A 15786-nucleotide genomic window follows, 5' to 3' on the forward strand; every position below is an offset into this window, starting at 1 on the left:
TTCTAGTTTAAGAAAACTACGTGAACTATCTTGATGTAATCTTTATCTTTGGGAACCTACAGGAAACGTGAACCGGATAAACTTTGTTAATACCAAGAGTTTATTATTTTTGTATTTACGTAATCTGTCATCTGTTTTGTTTATACGCATTTAAATACCAATTTTCATTTTTATGTTATTTTAAAGCGTTAATCTTTGACGTTACCAGAAGTAACTTGGACATTGCTGCATCTTCTCATTGGCTGGTAACCAGGAAGTTACCACAATAATTTTCGGGAGCGCGAAAAGAGAGCTCAAAAAATGTTGTAGTGTGTTTTTAAGGACTGTTGGACTCCCAAAGTGTTTTAAGAATCTAGCTGTTGTGGTTTCGATTGATCTGTCACTCGCCATGTGTGAAAAGATCAAGAAGGTATTATTCAGTGTCTTGCTAGCGTGACTTCACAAGTTAGCGTAGTGACTGTCGTTGGTTTTGTTTACCAACCAATTTCACGTCTCTTCTCAGGTGAACAGCTGGCTCAGCACGGTGTTTGGAGATCAGCCGGTGCCGCACTTTGAGGTCAACACCAGGACAGTGGACATACTGTATCAGCTGGCACAGTCCAGTGAAGCCCGGTGCAGTGACACAACTCTGCTCATGGAGGACCTCATACAGAAATCATCAGAATATGAAGCTGAGGGTGAGTGTCTCGCAGGCTAAATACCTGACAGTAGGAACTAACAGTAACGCCTATTTTCAAGGACATTGTAGTCATTAAAGTGAACGCTAAGATCGGAGACAAAACGGGCATTACCGCATTTAAGTCTTAGGGGGGCACGACATAAAATTGATCAGACAGGTTGTACGTAAACAAGGCTCCAAAACGTAATTCCTTGATAACGCAGGAAAATGAAAATATTAGTCAAAGGTGAACCAGGACAGTCTTTGCTTTCTCTTTCAAATGAATTCTGCTAACCTGGGGGTTATTTAAAACCTGTCTGATCATCGGCTCACTTGTGTTTCTTGTGCCATAGACATGTTGCCACCCAGAACTCAGTATTTATTGTGGTCAGTGTTGTTACTGGGACTACAAAAGCTACAACATTAAGACCCAAGTTGTTAGAAACCTTTGCACGATGTTGATTCATTGTCTTCACATGCTTCACTTCACTTTATAAAGTTTAGCCAGATGTCCATTAATTCACGCCACAAAGTATACCCAAACATTTTCACAGAACTGAGTTTCGTTTTCCTCATCCAGGTGCTCACCTCCGGGATGTTCTTCTTCAAGGTGTCGGCCTGTCCTGTGCAAGCTTGTCAAAGCCTGCGTCTGACTACTTGTCTGCTCTCGTGGACACTGCCATGGTGCTTGGAGTCAGAGACACGTCACTGGGCAGGTAAACTGTTGTTGTGCTGTTGAAGTTACTTATTTCTTGCCAGTCGCTTCCCTGATGAACATGTTTTATCTAGCTTTATGCCAGCAGTGAACAACCACACCAATGAACTTCTGGAAGCAGAGAAGGCGAACAGGAGACTTGAGAGGGAACTCAGGGCCCTCAGAAAGAGGCTTGGCGCTACTTTGGTGCTGCGGAGCAACTTACAAGAGTAAGAACAAGCAGGCAGGGGGTGACGCTGAAACATATTATTATTGCTTTGTGCCATCCACAGTCCTGGACTATAACATTCTGTGTGTGGGCACATGTTAAAATCCAATTACAAACATTCTGTACTTCATCTAGGGATCTCAGCAAAACTGTCAAATCTCAGGCGGTGGAGAGCGCTAAAGCGGAGGAGAGACTGCTCAACATGGATTTTGTGACAGCGAAGGCTAAAGAGCTCGGCAACAGACGGGAGAGGGCAGAGGTATGTTGTGTGCTTATATCTGTATCTGTAGAGGCTGTGTAGTGAAAGTTAAGTTGCACATCGATGTGTTGATCCACAGGGTAATATGTCGCTCTTGAAAACAACCCAGATATGCAAATGTGCTTCTTTTCCGCTTTGCTCTGTTTCATTTCAGATTTTTATATCTCACTGGGAGGTTTGCTCTTGGTTAAGGAAAACTGTACTAATGACAGCCTGCTATGCAGCAGCATGGAGAGGCATAAATTATTGCAGTCACCAGCAAGATGAACAAAAAAAAAAATCAAACAGCAAATGGCATAAAAATACTCAAAAGGGTAAAAAACGGAGAAAATTAGGAGAGTCTTCAAGAAAACCGTCTGCCAGTACCTCACAGTGGGAAAGCAAATAGTTAATATGCTATGCAGTTATATTAACTCCCTCTGTGGAGTTACCACTGTCATTTTGAGAAGACAGACTGTAGTTTGACTCGGGTATAATGTGGGTATCAAGTTCCTGCCTCTGTTTGAGGCTACAGGCAGGTCCAACAGTCAAGGCCCCCTCACATGGTTGTCTGTCGTGGAGCTTGGCTGCCTGTTTTATTCTCTTCTATCAATTCTGCAGGCTCAGCTTGTGTCCAGGAACATGGACAAGTCCATCACCCACCAGGCTATTGTGCAGCTCTCTGAGGTAATTTCAGCAGTCGAGCACCATTGGTAACGAAAACGTAACACTTTGAGCTTTCAGGGTTTGAAATGTGTCATCTTATTTTTCTCTCTGCAGGAAGTCGCTGCGCTGAAACAAGAAATAATCCCATTGAAAAAGAAACTGGAACCTTACATGGACTTAAGCCCAGTATGTTTGCCTTTAATTTGTCTCAGTCCAATAACCAAAAGTGCTTTCACATTATTCTCAGTATTTTTATCATAAATGAGAACTTCAGTTTCCGTTCATGCATGTACATTTGGCTTAACTAAACCAGCCGGCCAGAATTGAGCAAATCACATTTGGATATCTGGAAATGACTTTAAGTTCCTGCATCTGACTTTCTGAAATGTTTTTTTGTCTTCTCAACCACAACAGAGCCCATCTCTGGCACAAGTGAAAATAGAAGAAGCAAAAAGAGAATTAGTATGTATAATCATCTTAATCATTCACTCAGCAATGGATGAAATGTGGTTGCTTCGTATTTTAACGCCGTTTTGTTCCCTCCTTCACAGGCTGCAATCGATTCCCAACTTGAGATGAATATGGATTTCAAGTGAGGATGCGTGTAATGTTAAAATAATTCCCGTTTTGAGCTGTACATGTTTTGCTTTTGAAAAATAATAAAGTAATCCTTTCCATGTCTGTGTCAGTTGTTGCAGCAGCCAGCTGAAGGATGCTCAGATCTGTGTTAGAGCCACCAAAGCTACTTTTTTGCAGGTCAAACATTCATGTTCATTGGTGACAAAATAGACTCTTCTGATTACAACTTCCTGCTTCAAGCTCTGAAGCGTCAAAGCCAAACTTTGTCATTCATTCTGCGTTTGTCTCTCGGATTCAGTTGCCTAACATAAGGAAAACTTTTTAGAATCTGACAGTCTGTTGTTTGGCATTTTAACACAGTTGCTGCAAGTCTGACCATCTGAAACTAATCATGTAACCGTCTCCCTGTTTTGAATGCTTTAAGCAAATAGAGAAACCTCCCTAGACTGGAAATGTGTCTTCATTTTCCTCAAAGGAATTGTGCTTTAAAAGAAAACACAAAATGTTTTAATTTATAATCGTTTCATGTTGAGGACAAAATGGAATCTTTCTTGTCCTTCAGTTGGACCTATTTGGTTTATCTCCTCCTCTTCCTGTTTGTTACAAAACATCATTAATGCCAATCAAATGTTTTGTCTTTATTTTCTAGTTTGATGGGTTGTGTTTGTTGTTGAGTTTGTGTGCTAGCTGCACACTGATTATCACTCAGTCTGATAAAACAAACACAGAAAGAAGTGGTTTCATTCGAATTGCTGCATTCAGTGTGTAGCAAATACTTTTTAGAAAAGGAATTAAGCTTCTTGTGTCTCAAGACATGTCATTAAGTGGTTCTGTCCTAACTCTTCTAACTTTTTTCTGTAGGTTTACATAACAACTGTAATATTCTCTGCTTTCACATTCACCATTGTCACCGTACCTCAAAACTGTGTGAGCACATTAACTCAAGCGCAATTTTTACTTTCCTTGTTGACCTAAATGGCTGAATCTTGTCTGAAAAACAAAGCACAGGAAGCATTTTGAGTTTGATAACAAAATTCCAAAAGCTTTGGAGGGATGACGGCACATGAAAAGACATTTTGGAGCCACTCCCTGGGTGCCTAAAGCTAAAGCACAGAGAAAAGGACCAACATGGGGATCTGTTGTCCAGTTTGTATGCAAAATATCACCTCTCCATCGCTCCTCCCCTGTGGAGACGAGTGTGGAGACCCCCAACGTCTCAGTCAGTTTGACTGTTGTAGGTCTGCACTGCTGCCTGACATGTAGATTGACCGGTTACCATGGAGTGGGTCATGGATGTGGGCCGGGAAGCAATTTACCCAGTAGGCCCCCTGCCTCATTCAAAGGCCCCATGGCTGAGGCATCGACAGTCTATGAAAAGGAACAGAATCAAAATATCACTCCCTTGAAGCTTTTGTTTATGAAAAAACTAAGCACCATTGACATAGATTTTGGTTACTTGGCACTTGCACGTGTTCATTTTGCACGAGACAGATGTTACACAGTATGGCAAACACGTATAGCAGAGCTCTTTATCCTCTCATAATTGAATATGTAAAAATCAAACAAATTATATGAAACATAATGAGGAAAATTAATGTGCAGAGAGAGAGAGAACCACCAAAAGGCTTAAGTGTTAGAGGTCTGTGATTTATGATATAAAAAACACATTTTAAACAAGCACGTGGGAGGACGGAGAAGGGAAGCAGAAATAAAACCCCAGGATGAACTTGTGTGAATGAAAGCATTTTGTCCTACTCCAAAAAGTAAACACGCGCCTCACGTGTGTGTGTGTGTGTGCGTGCGTGTGTGTGTGTGTGTGTGGGGGGGGGGGGGATAAAAACCAGTGCGTCATGCCATTGAGTGTGTCGCCCCTCTTCCCTTTAAAATAGTTTTATCTGCCACGCCCACGCCATATCCACACTCAGCTGTTACTGCGAGCCGCCTTTAGCCGCCACATGCATCGACTCCTAAACGCGCGGTGTCGGACAGAAGGGAAGCCGGACGGGGGCTGCCATCACGCGTCGGATTAATCAGTTCGTCCGTCAGTTCTGAACAACTTGTTGCGCAGCTGCTATTTCTAACCTCCTCTGTGGTCCTTCACAGCGGAAGGAGAGACGCTGCTGTGTGACCCATCGGCTTCAAGGTGGTCATTTCTGTGAAGGAAAGACAGATGGACGAAGTCTTTTGGTTTTTTTTTTTCCTTAATCGTGGAATCATTTGACCTGATTGTATTTGGGGTTGTTTTGTTTTTATTTTTAAATGAAGTCCTGCAAACTACAGTGAATTTTCGAGTCTCTTTAATATGATCTCAGAGACAGGGGATGCGGGTCTTGAGCTGGACGCGTCTTTGCCACGGACTAGACTGGAGCCCCAGCCTCTTCTACCTGACTTTACTTTTGTGGACCAGGCGTATGAATGGACTGGCTGACTTTTCAAGTAAGACGATGTTGATGATGACGCACATGGAGGAGGAAGGGGATAAATTAGGATGGTTAAAGATCACAGGAGGTTTTTTTTGTCTCAAGAAGCCCCCAAGTGAAAGTGTTTTTACTCAGGTTTGGTGTGGGGCTGCACTGTTACAAGTAGTGTAATAATAGCTACAATGGGGGAGTGAAACATATGTGTTATGTTTAGTTTTGTCACTTAGTTATGGTCTTGTTATATACAGCTGGGGGGCAATATAATGTTTACACTGAACACACCAATCTCTGAACTCAGTGAAGCTAGAAGACCAGTCAGATTCTTATATTTAATCTAAACCATCAATCTAATCTATTTGAATTCCCTCTTCTGCAAGACAAATAAATAAATCACCTCAACATAAAGCACTTTGAATCAGAAGTAACTTCATCACATCTGCACACCATACAACAAAAGGTTGGCTCATATTAGGTTGGATGCCAGTTGGCAGAGTTTGCCACCCAGAAAGGAGAACTGGCAGTCGGTATTTGGTGATGGGTGAGTTTTCAAAGCAACGTGAGACATCCAGCAGAGCTCCGAAGAGGCCAAACAAACTGAGCCAAAAGCACAGATGAAGCAGACTGAGAAAAACACTTCAAAAACATTTTTTCCCCCAATGGTAGTTAAAATTCTTTATCCATGACTTTTTTTTTAGTTGATATTTTTATTTCTCCCCCTCCAAGTAAGCCTAACAGCAGCCCCAGTGGGCCACCTGGAAACACACCCTCCTTTGGTAATGTGTTCAGCTATGTTGTATAGAATTTCCATGAAGTTTAGGGACTCGCAGGAGACAGATTAGTTGTGAGCATTGAAGTTACAGAGGCCTGACTTTTGGTCTGAAAAAGAGTTTGGCCTGAAAATGTTAGATACTACAACAAACACAGCTCAATAGCATCATTCATTAGACTGGCCTTGCCTGGTATAAACTCCCTTCTTTCAAACCCCTCACCTCCAATTCATAATGCAGGCTATCTGTTAAAAAGGTCTCACGCCTGATCTGAGATAACCCTGATGACATCATAGGGGTTTTTTCAAATGTTGGAGCGCTCCCCCCAGGGCTATACATTAGTCTACTAGAGGGCTGCCCGTGACAAGTAAACTCAACTGCGTGTGTAAAAAAGGTGGGGATGTCCCTTTAATGCAACTATGTGTTTCCATAATGCATTACAGCCTAACCGGTGCCTTTTGTGTAACAGACTACCTGTCCAGGATCATCACCAGTCACTCCGCTCACGCGTGTGACGGGCAGCCCGTGCGACTCCACTGTCCACGTCACTCCACCATCTCCATCCAGTCTGCCTTCTACGGGAGCGGCGGGGCGAGGCTGTGTGGAGCGGACCCTCCACTCCGAGCCCACAACCACAGCTGTTCAGCTTTTACTGCTCTACAGGTGCATTTTATGTGGGATGGGATGTGCACTGGGTCAGTCGTGTGTGTGTGTGGGGGGGCGTTCACCAGTTTAAGCTGATTAATTGAAGATGTTTTCTCCCCATGTGTGTTTTGGCACACACACACCACTCTTTTTGATGAGCTGGCTGGTGAATACTGTTGACTGTTTAATTTGTGATGAATATTTATACGGACACAGCTCACCGTCTTCCCGTCTTTGCTTCTGATTTACATTGTGCTGTGATCCTGTGTGCTGGTAAATGCTGACTGTGCCCGGGGTTTGCTATGCAGAAGCTGCTGTCAGAGTGTCAGAGCCACAGAGACTGCCAGCTGCCCGTCAACCACCTGCTGTTTGGGAAGGATCCCTGTCCTGGCACGACCAAATACCTCCATGTGGACTACAAGTGTAAACCCAGTGAGTTCGGTAGCTCAGTTCCCCCTCCAGTCACCTGGGATGAGCATGTCATACAGCCATACAGAAAAATGTCACCCTTTGCCCCCCAATCCTAACCCCTAAGTCACCTTTTCATCCTTTTTGGGTTTTTTTCCTCTCACTCAGCTGAACACAAAAGACATGTGGTTTGTGAAGGGGAGGAGATGATCCTCCGCTGTAAGCCCCCCAGGGTTCTGAACATCTATGCAGCTGTCTATGGGAGAAGTCTGGGCCAGAGTGACACCTGTCCCTCACACCTGACAAGACCACCCCCATTTGGTGAGTCAACGGGATATTCAGTATCCTCATACGGGTGGTACCAACCGATAAGGCCGACTATGGAGAGGTTTCACTACTTTCAGCTTATAACATTTTGATATCATTTAATAATGATCACATTCATTTTGAATCGTCAGTCTAATTAAGCAAAATTCTATCTCTATTTTAATTAGAAGGAAACTTTTTTTTTTTGCTATATTAAATCTGCTCAATCAAATCAGCAAATTTTCTTTACAACACAAGGCAAAAGCCATTTATGAGACATGTGGCACAAACTATACTGTAGGTTTGTTTCACAGCATATATTTTGACGTGCCATAGCAGAAAATAGAGAGCTGTTACTAATGACATCAATAATTGATCCAGTCCAGCTGTCATTAATGTTATTGAGCTCACCTGTGCTTTTCCTGGGTCAAATTGGAGTTGTGTCAAATAAAGAATCGATTTGTCTGTAAATGTTATTAATTCTATCAAATTCGACTAATTTTTACCGTGATATGACCAATTCTCCAAACCTATGTGGCCAACGAATGCTTTAGGATGAGGAAAAACAATTAGGAGACATTAAACTAACTTGGATGCATCGAATTAACTCTTAACTGCAAAAAAAGGTGATTTCACTGTAGTTAAATTACAACCAAACACAAAATATGAAATTGGTGATTTGCCTGTTGGAGCTGAAGTACGACACACACACACACACACACACACACACACATATTGAGTGTTTATTATTCAGTGACTGGCTTCTCTTTGCTTTATCCTACAGAGTGTCTGAACCACGAGGCTGTGCGATTGGTGTCCAAGTCCTGCTACAGCAAACAGAAGTGTGTTGTTGCCGTTAGCAACCAGACCTTTAGGGACCCCTGCTTTCCAGGAACCAGGAAGTACCTCAGTGTGTTCTATTCTTGTGGTATGTCTTTTTCTCCTTCCTCATTCACAAGATACAATTAAAAGCCTGGAGATAAATGAGACGGAGAGCTCGAAACAGGACCAGGCTTTCATGATATTATGTATAGCTCACATCACGTCTGTTTTTGTTTTTGCCTTATTCATTATGTGACAGTGAATATTTGAAGTTTCCTACTTTGGATTCTTATCTGCTGATCTCATCCATCAGCTGTTCTTATCACACCCAAGAACACAGTAGCGGGGAATAATAGACCGTGAGCTGAGATTTGCGGGCTTTAGGCTGACATCCTGGCAAACTTCCTACGATTGGCACAGATGCCAGTGAGGTCACGCAGCGGCATTGTTCACGTATCAAAATATGGAGTTTTGACTTCAGGCTGGCGTCTCATGGCTTTGCCTCGCTTAAAACACTGTGTGCTAACCTTGTAGACTGGTCCACACAATTGGACAAAAGCATTGCGCTCTCAGATGAAATACTGATGAGTGTCTGCTGTAGAGTTTGTATCAATGAGTCCACAGTGATATAAAGACTGGCTCTTCTGTCCTCCCTCCAACAGTACCACGGACTTTACTAAAGGAGGCAGACCCTTACATGTTCCACTCCACCTCATCTCCTACTGTGGACACAGGAAAAGGTAACTGCATCATGATATCTGTTTCTGTTTCAGGGTTTCTTTGTCACCTCACATCATAATGATTCATTTCCACCACAGCTCCTCCTGCAGATCTGGAGGAGCCTTTCTCCAAAGGGTCGAAAAGGCCAGACAATTCAGGAGCCATGATGAGCAACTCTCTCCTAACCTACGCCTACATCAAAGGTAAATGCTGTTTACATTTGTGCATCTATTCGTGAATCTGCTCTGTCTTTAACACATTTCGTCCCTTTTAAACAGACCATTCAGAGATGGCTGCGCTGCTGTTCACCTCCAGTGTGTGCGTTGGTCTTCTGCTCACGCTGCTGGCTGTGTCCGTCCGAGTGACCTGCAGAGGGCGCCGACGCAAAGATCACAAGCTCGCACCCAAATCTCGCAGCCAGACTGTCAACTGCCAGGAGGAGGAGGACAATGATGACAACGACGATGATGATGATGATGAAGATAATGACCAAGAGGGAACAGAAAGCTCTTTAATCTCAGCCGCAGAAAGGAAGGCGATATACGGCTGGGAGGAAGTGACCTACGTGAGCGAGGCAGCTGAACGGGCTGAGAGGATTGAGCGCAGAGAGATGATCATACAGGAGATATGGATGAATGCCTATCTGAATGGCAGCTCATGTTAACTAAACTGTGACTCCTGGTTGCTGTTAAGCACCTTCAAGATTTTTTCAGGATTTTCTGTGCAGCAGCTCCCAACCTGTGACAGTCTTTTGTGTGTTTTGCCATTTTTGCAGAAGTCTGTGGAGGATTTAATGTTCGGGGGAAAGAGCAGCTCTAGCCATTTTTTTAATGGTTCCACAGGGTTTAAACCTATAAAATGGGTGGTCATATCAGTTTTATAATTGCTTAAATGTATTTATTCGCATTCACCACCAAACTAGGATTTCATGCTGAAATACTGTTTACTGCTACAAAAAGGGGAAAATCGCTGGTTTAGACAGAAATCTCACAGCTGCCACATTTTTTTCAGGTCAATTCAGTTGTATTTATAGAGGCCAATACAACGTTATATATAAATATAAAGTTGCCTCATTGGGTTTTACTGTCTGTACAGCATAAAGCGCCTTCCATCCTATCTAGACTTGTGATTCAGACAAGAAAGGACTCCCCTAAAATTACTGTATTTTCATCAATGAAGTCTAAGGAAGTTGAGCAGAGGAGGGATACCTCTTCCAGGATGGACAGACATGCATCATGTGTACATTAAAAGATTAACATAGTAAAGTTATGTATGAGTGTGGACAATCAGGAGGATACAAATATAAACAACATGTAAATGCACATTAAGAATATGGATCCAGGAAGATATCAGGCAACTTTCAGGTGCTGCCGAAGAGATTGGACTTGAACCACATGATCTCCTCTCCACCACGAGCCCCTATAGAGAACAGGGAAGAAGACCGACTACACAAACACACAAAAGGCAAACCTCTAGCAGACCTTTCAGAAGAAGAAAGAAAAACTTTCAGGAGAGATACAGGAAGAACAAATAAGAGAGCAAGCGAGACATAAGGGAGGCTGAATCTATTGGAGGATGCAGATCAGAATTCAAAACATGGAATGAAGGAAGTCTCAGGGCGTCCAGAGGTTCAGCACAGAGAAGCCCGAGTGAAAGCAGAGGACGAGGAGAAGCTGGGAGACTCACTTCTGTGTTTCAGGGACACAAACTGCGGGTTACAGAGATGCAGTGGTTTTCTGGACGTTTACAGTGTTCTCGCCTGCAGGACAAACATGAACTGTTAGTGCCAGGCTTACTAAGATTCACTGCGACAGAGAACAGCCTGCCTGAAGTATAATGGTAACCGGTACAAGATGAGCTCGAGGCTTGGATTTGAAGGTCTCAACAGGTTAACACTGTCCAGTGTCAACAGGTAAGTTATTCCAAAGCAAGAGAGCATGAAAAGGAAGGTCCTGCTGCTCCCTAACTCTGACTCTTTTCTTTTTTTTTTTTTTGGGGAAAAGGCCATCTTGATTTTTCTTAATGACCAAAGCTAACACCAAGATTCTTGATTGTCAAACTTTATGGGTAACAATATGTGATCAAACTGATGTTTTTTGTTTTTTGCTAGCAGAGCTGATGACCAGTATCTCAGTTTTATCAGAATTTAAGAGCAGGAGTTTACACAACATCCAGTTTTTCACCACAGACGAGCTGCTGTCAGTACATTTGGCTACAGTGTCAAAAAGAAATCAAGGATTGTGTTTATTGTTGCTGATTAAACGAGAGAAATATGCCTCTTTGGCAGCGGGCAGAGCACGTTTGTAATTCCATACGCTCCCGTGCCGTGAGAGGTAAGTGGTACAGGATCTCCTGCAGGCCTGAGAGAGCTCTCTCCAGTAAAGCAGGGTGCAGACCTCTTTGACTGCTTTAAAGCAGGGCAACAGAATCCAGTAGACTACAGAGGGTTGAATTTAATCACTATTACAGTTTTCAACAGAGTCTGCTGCAGTAAAAAGCGCTGAGCCATAGGCACTCACTCATCAAGTGCAGTTAAAGCTGAGGAAAATGGCAAGTGGTTAATACATCAGCCCCAAGACAGACTAGTGTTGCTTCAAGAGTTAAGAGATGTTAGTTAGAGCTAGTCGATTAAGACAACACCTTCTTTAGCAGTCGGAGCAGCATGGTCGTTGGCAAAGGCGTGTGGGGATGCTTCATTTAATGGTGAGAAAACATTTGCTTTCATCCATGTTATGCTGAAGAATCAAGTAATTTATCAGTAAAGCTTTGGTAGACAGTGAAAGTGGCCACACCTCTCTGAACCACTGCGTTGGCTCCATCATCACTTCCACGCAGTTCAACCCTCTCATTCTCAACTCTACAGCTTCCTCATCCCCGCTGAGACAAGAGCTGGAACGACCATCTACTATGTGGAAACTTCCTGTGCCAGAGCAGCATTGACTTTCAGATGTGTGTGTGTGTGTGTGCCACTGAAGGGAGACAAAGAGAGGAAAGGTGTAGCATCCTTGTCCCTGCACTCCAAGGGATACAAACCCGTATTCAAGTTGAATCACTACCTCTGAGACTTCGCTGGCTGCAGTGACCTTTAACAAAACTAATACACTTGCCATCGTGACACAGGCAAAAAGCATTTGCTTCCTGATTCTTATCATCTGGAGCTTGGTTATATACACATACATATGAATGTTCCACCCATTTGTCAATGACAAAACTGTATGGGTATGGGCCTACATGTCAGTGTTTAATGTTAACACATGTAAATCTATGAACATAGTGTATACATACAGGCCACACTGGAAACCATTCTATTATTGTTTTTTTATATACACAATTAAAATGCACAGACAATTCATTATAAACTTTCATTTTACTTGGGCAGCACCAATAAAAATGTAACTTTACAACAGGGTTAAAACAATCTGCAAAAGAACACAAATAAATCAGGTTTGTCACAACATCAGCTTTGATATGACATCATTTCCTGTTTTACTGTCAAACAGTGTCCAAATGTCTTCTTCATACTTCAGTTCAGAAATTCACTTACTTCAGGCATATGAACACATCTGCTTTATATAATATTCTCTGGAAGACCTCAAATAACACAGACGGTGACCTGATGTGAGGACTGTGATAAGGCATCTTAAGTCAGTTGCATACAGAGCTGTTAAGAACCAGGACGGTGGGAATCCGAGCGGTGGCGGTCTTCATCTCGGCCCCCATTTGATGTTGGTGAGGCCCTGAAACTGTTTCTTGAGGGCTTGTCTGTCTGACCACTCAGAGTCCAGGTAGCTATCATCATCTGCCTCCTCCAGTTTCTGAAAATGTCACCGAAAGAAGGTTAGACAGGCACACTTAGGAACGTGTGTTTTATCGCGTGCAAGTATTTTCTTAGCCTTCCCTCACCTTGAGTTCCTCCTGCCTCCTGTGGTAATGCATCATCATCTGTTTCTGCTGCTCATCAGTGATCGGAGGCTCTCTCGCTGGTGCCCCCTGTCCTTTCTGAAGGGAATGACAACAACTTACTCAACAGATACTCTCAGGCCCGACAGACGCACTGGCTGTCACATACCCACAAAAACAGTCACAACAGACTGGTTGAAACAGCTCTCACCTTTTGGATTTTAACCACAAGCTTTGTCTTTTCATTCTTTCCGATGTAGTCTTGGAGTTTTTTCCCTCTCTGCATTTCTTTGGCAGCCCACCACAGCTGGCACTCGTCCTCTGTAATCACCTGCAGAGACGCCTGGGGTTTGCAGACAGATGGAAAGGGCAGATGCAGCGGAAAGGAGAGATTACCAAGGACATAGCGAAGACAGTCGCCTCCAAATGTACCAAGCAATTATTAACTCAAGTAACTTGCCATTGCAGCTAACTCTGATTACTGAAAAAGATTAGGCTGGTTACCTGTGTCCCTGAAAGGTCTTCTCGATCCTCAAACTCCATCCTGATAAGGTCGTGAGGAGGCAACCCCATGGGATACACGATCGTGACCGCACCCCTTAGCTGATCCAGGGCTTCTTTTATCATCTCCATGGTGACGCAAACATTAGCTTGAGCTTGTTTCTGAAAGATGAAGAGAAAGACAGCATGAATCTCAAGCACTGAACTTTGATGAATGAGACAATATATGATTTAGTGTTTACACTATTACTCACTTTGGAGATCAGTGCCTTTGCCTCCTCCACCGTTCTCATCAGCACCTCTTTCATTTTATCATTTGGAGCTGGTGGAAGGCAAAGAGATGGATTGTCAGGTTACAGTGTGTTTTTCCTCTTTCTTTTTCCCATGCTTGGGTAGAAAAAAAAATGTCCACTGCTAAAACAAATGTCATCAAAAGAAATGCTTGGCAACTTAACCTCCTCACACCTTTTACAGTGATATATCTCTATGTTACCCATAATACAGATGCCTAATCAACTAGGACAAGAAAATTACATATGCGACTGCAGAATTTGCAGTTCACAAGGGGGATCTGATATTAGATCTATAAGATCGATCTATAAGAAGCGACTGTCAAAAAGGACCACTGAAATGTAAAGGTCTTCCTGACAACTTTAAACATTCATTTAGGATTATTTTCTTGTTTACCTATGTAACCTGAGGTCAACAGTCATGGTCTTACCGTGTCCATTCCTCCTCCCAATCTCATCCTTCTTAAATACCGCCCCCCCACTGGGCACACACTTGTCTTCCCATTCATCCTTCAGCTTCAGCTCTTCAATCTGCTCCTCTGTCAACCCCTGCATGTTGGGTGGTAGCGTGACACCGTGGTCTGCCAGCTCTGGGATTTCTGAGGAAACAAAGGAAACAAAGTCTATATCACTGTATTCTCCTGGATTGAAACATCCTATTTACTAGATCTCAAAGATACAGGTACAGGTAAAATACAGGGGTAGTGCTGAAACGTTTTCACCTGAACAACGCTGATCACTAACTTGAGAATAAAAACACTTAAATGTGAAGAGTTACTTGTTTGCCTCTGCTTAATAACTCCTAGTGGTGCCTTGCTAGCAAGCGATTATAGAGTTTAAATGGAAGCAAATCAAGAGGCGTGAGTGCAGTCTCCTCATCCTTACACAGTGTGTACAGTAAGCACAGATTGTGTCATTTTCACCTGAACATATTCTGTCCACTTTGAGTCTCCCGTTGTAGATGGCTGTAATTTGTTGGATCACCGTCTCCAGCAGTGCGTCCACAGTGGTGTTGAAAAGAAACTCACTTTCGTTTCCACGTTTCACATGCAGCTGCACCATCTTGCAAAATAGTTCACTGGCCGCTTACGCGCTAAAGGGGATGGTTAAGACCACACTTTGAATGGGACTTTGTTGTCGAATAAACACGCAACAACACAAAGATGTGTCCGTGTAAAAGCAGCTCACAGAGTCTTCAGGAAAACAGTGTAACCATAGCAACAGTCTCGCGCGGACGATTCCAGAAAACACCAAGCTAGCTTTCAATAAGCTAGCTTATTTAGCTAGCTCTTTATATTGACTCTCTGAAGTGACTGAAAACGGTAAAACTCGCCTTTGCGGTAAAATCAACAAACTACACTGTTCAGACTGAGCTCACACTTTGTTTACAACTGGTGACATTATTAGCTCCAACGAGGATACCACGACAATCCGCCAGTCTACATGCTACTTCTTCGTGTGAACCTTTTACAGCAGGATACATTCATTTAAGAGATACTACTGCCCTCTAATGGCAAATAATGGTAACACTGTGTCTCAAGAAATTAATAGTATTTTGATTGCGGCCCATAGGATACAACTCAGTAGGAAGTCATTTTTGTACTGTATAATATTATGATAATATGTGACACTCCATAGGGAGGTGAGCCCTTCTCAAAGGCACTCAGAAGATATATCTACAGCTGCTATATCAACAGACAAGAGGAGAGTTCAACGACTTGCCTAAATATCTACTTATTTGAATTAATGAAATGAAATAAAATGAAGGAAAATAAGAACCAGTGCAATGCAGCACCAACTAGCTATAAGAAAGGAAGAAAGAAAGATAAGTTGGCCATCATCATGATTATGTTTCTAAAATGTTGAAACAATAATGTGCTCTCAGTAATATTTAGGTTGGCATTCTATTCACATGAGCATTATGATATCTCAGGGAAAACTGG

At 42.8% G+C, this 15786-nt stretch overlaps 3 protein-coding genes across 4 annotated transcripts; 2 read left to right on the forward strand and 1 right to left on the reverse strand.

Moving 5' to 3' along the window:
- The first annotated feature begins 70 nt into the window (after window positions 1–70).
- On the forward strand, window positions 71–3162 carry haus1 (HAUS augmin-like complex, subunit 1). Its single transcript, XM_046411372.1, has 9 exons — window positions 71–409; window positions 503–677; window positions 1239–1374; window positions 1448–1582; window positions 1717–1840; window positions 2441–2506; window positions 2600–2671; window positions 2900–2947; window positions 3037–3162. The coding sequence occupies exons 1-9, from the start codon at window positions 389–391 to the stop codon at window positions 3079–3081; spliced, it is 822 nt and encodes a 273-aa protein (XP_046267328.1). The 5' UTR covers window positions 71–388; the 3' UTR covers window positions 3082–3162.
- Window positions 3163–4954: 1792 nt separating this feature from the next.
- Window positions 4955–11710, forward strand: eva1c (eva-1 homolog C (C. elegans)). Of its 2 annotated transcripts, XM_046411086.1 has the most exons (9): window positions 4955–5207; window positions 5379–5500; window positions 6721–6914; window positions 7205–7328; window positions 7473–7625; window positions 8395–8538; window positions 9095–9172; window positions 9251–9355; window positions 9431–11710. In XM_046411086.1, the coding sequence occupies exons 2-9, from the start codon at window positions 5386–5388 to the stop codon at window positions 9814–9816; spliced, it is 1299 nt and encodes a 432-aa protein (XP_046267042.1). In that variant the 5' UTR covers window positions 4955–5207; window positions 5379–5385; the 3' UTR covers window positions 9817–11710. The 2 variants fall into 2 exon arrangements, with proteins under 2 accessions (XP_046267042.1, XP_046267041.1); XM_046411085.1 differs by having other exon boundaries at window positions 4955–5500.
- Window positions 11711–12455: 745 nt separating this feature from the next.
- On the reverse strand, window positions 12456–15315 carry cfap298 (cilia and flagella associated protein 298). Its single transcript, XM_046411088.1, has 8 exons — window positions 15032–15315; window positions 14767–14936; window positions 14275–14442; window positions 13808–13875; window positions 13557–13715; window positions 13264–13395; window positions 13056–13151; window positions 12456–12967 (listed from the first exon to the last, which is right to left on the reverse strand). Exons 2-8 carry the CDS (start codon window positions 14903–14905, stop codon window positions 12857–12859), a joined length of 873 nt encoding a protein of 290 aa, XP_046267044.1. The 5' UTR covers window positions 14906–14936; window positions 15032–15315; the 3' UTR covers window positions 12456–12856.
- Window positions 15316–15786: the final 471 nt, after the last annotated feature.

Source organism: Scatophagus argus, chromosome 14 (genome assembly GCF_020382885.2).
Source record: "Scatophagus argus isolate fScaArg1 chromosome 14, fScaArg1.pri, whole genome shotgun sequence".
Classification (NCBI taxonomy): domain Eukaryota; kingdom Metazoa; phylum Chordata; class Actinopteri; family Scatophagidae; genus Scatophagus; species Scatophagus argus.

Excerpts from the sequence above, each read along its gene's own strand:
- haus1 (XM_046411372.1), top strand. The coding sequence starts at position 389 with ATGTGTGAAAAGATCAAGAAG. Across the intron at positions 678-1,238 it reads ATCAGAATATGAAGCTGAGG|GTGCTCACCTCCGGGATGTT; the intron begins GTGAGTGTCTCG and ends TTCCTCATCCAG. Across the intron at positions 2,948-3,036 it reads AAGAAGCAAAAAGAGAATTA|GCTGCAATCGATTCCCAACT; the intron begins GTATGTATAATC and ends CCTCCTTCACAG.
- eva1c (XM_046411085.1), top strand. The coding sequence starts at position 5,386 with ATGCGGGTCTTGAGCTGGACGCGTCTTTGCCACGGACTAGACTGGAGC. Across the intron at positions 6,915-7,204 it reads CAGCTTTTACTGCTCTACAG|AAGCTGCTGTCAGAGTGTCA; the intron begins GTGCATTTTATG and ends TTTGCTATGCAG. Across the intron at positions 7,626-8,394 it reads GACAAGACCACCCCCATTTG|AGTGTCTGAACCACGAGGCT; the intron begins GTGAGTCAACGG and ends TTTATCCTACAG.
- cfap298 (XM_046411088.1), bottom strand. The coding sequence starts at position 14,905 with ATGGTGCAGCTGCATGTGAAACGTGGAAACGAAAGTGAGTTTCTTTTC. Across the intron at positions 13,396-13,556 it reads AAGACCTTTCAGGGACACAG|GCGTCTCTGCAGGTGATTAC; the intron begins GTAACCAGCCTA and ends TGCAAACCCCAG. Across the intron at positions 12,968-13,055 it reads GGAGGCAGGAGGAACTCAAG|AAACTGGAGGAGGCAGATGA; the intron begins GTGAGGGAAGGC and ends TGACATTTTCAG.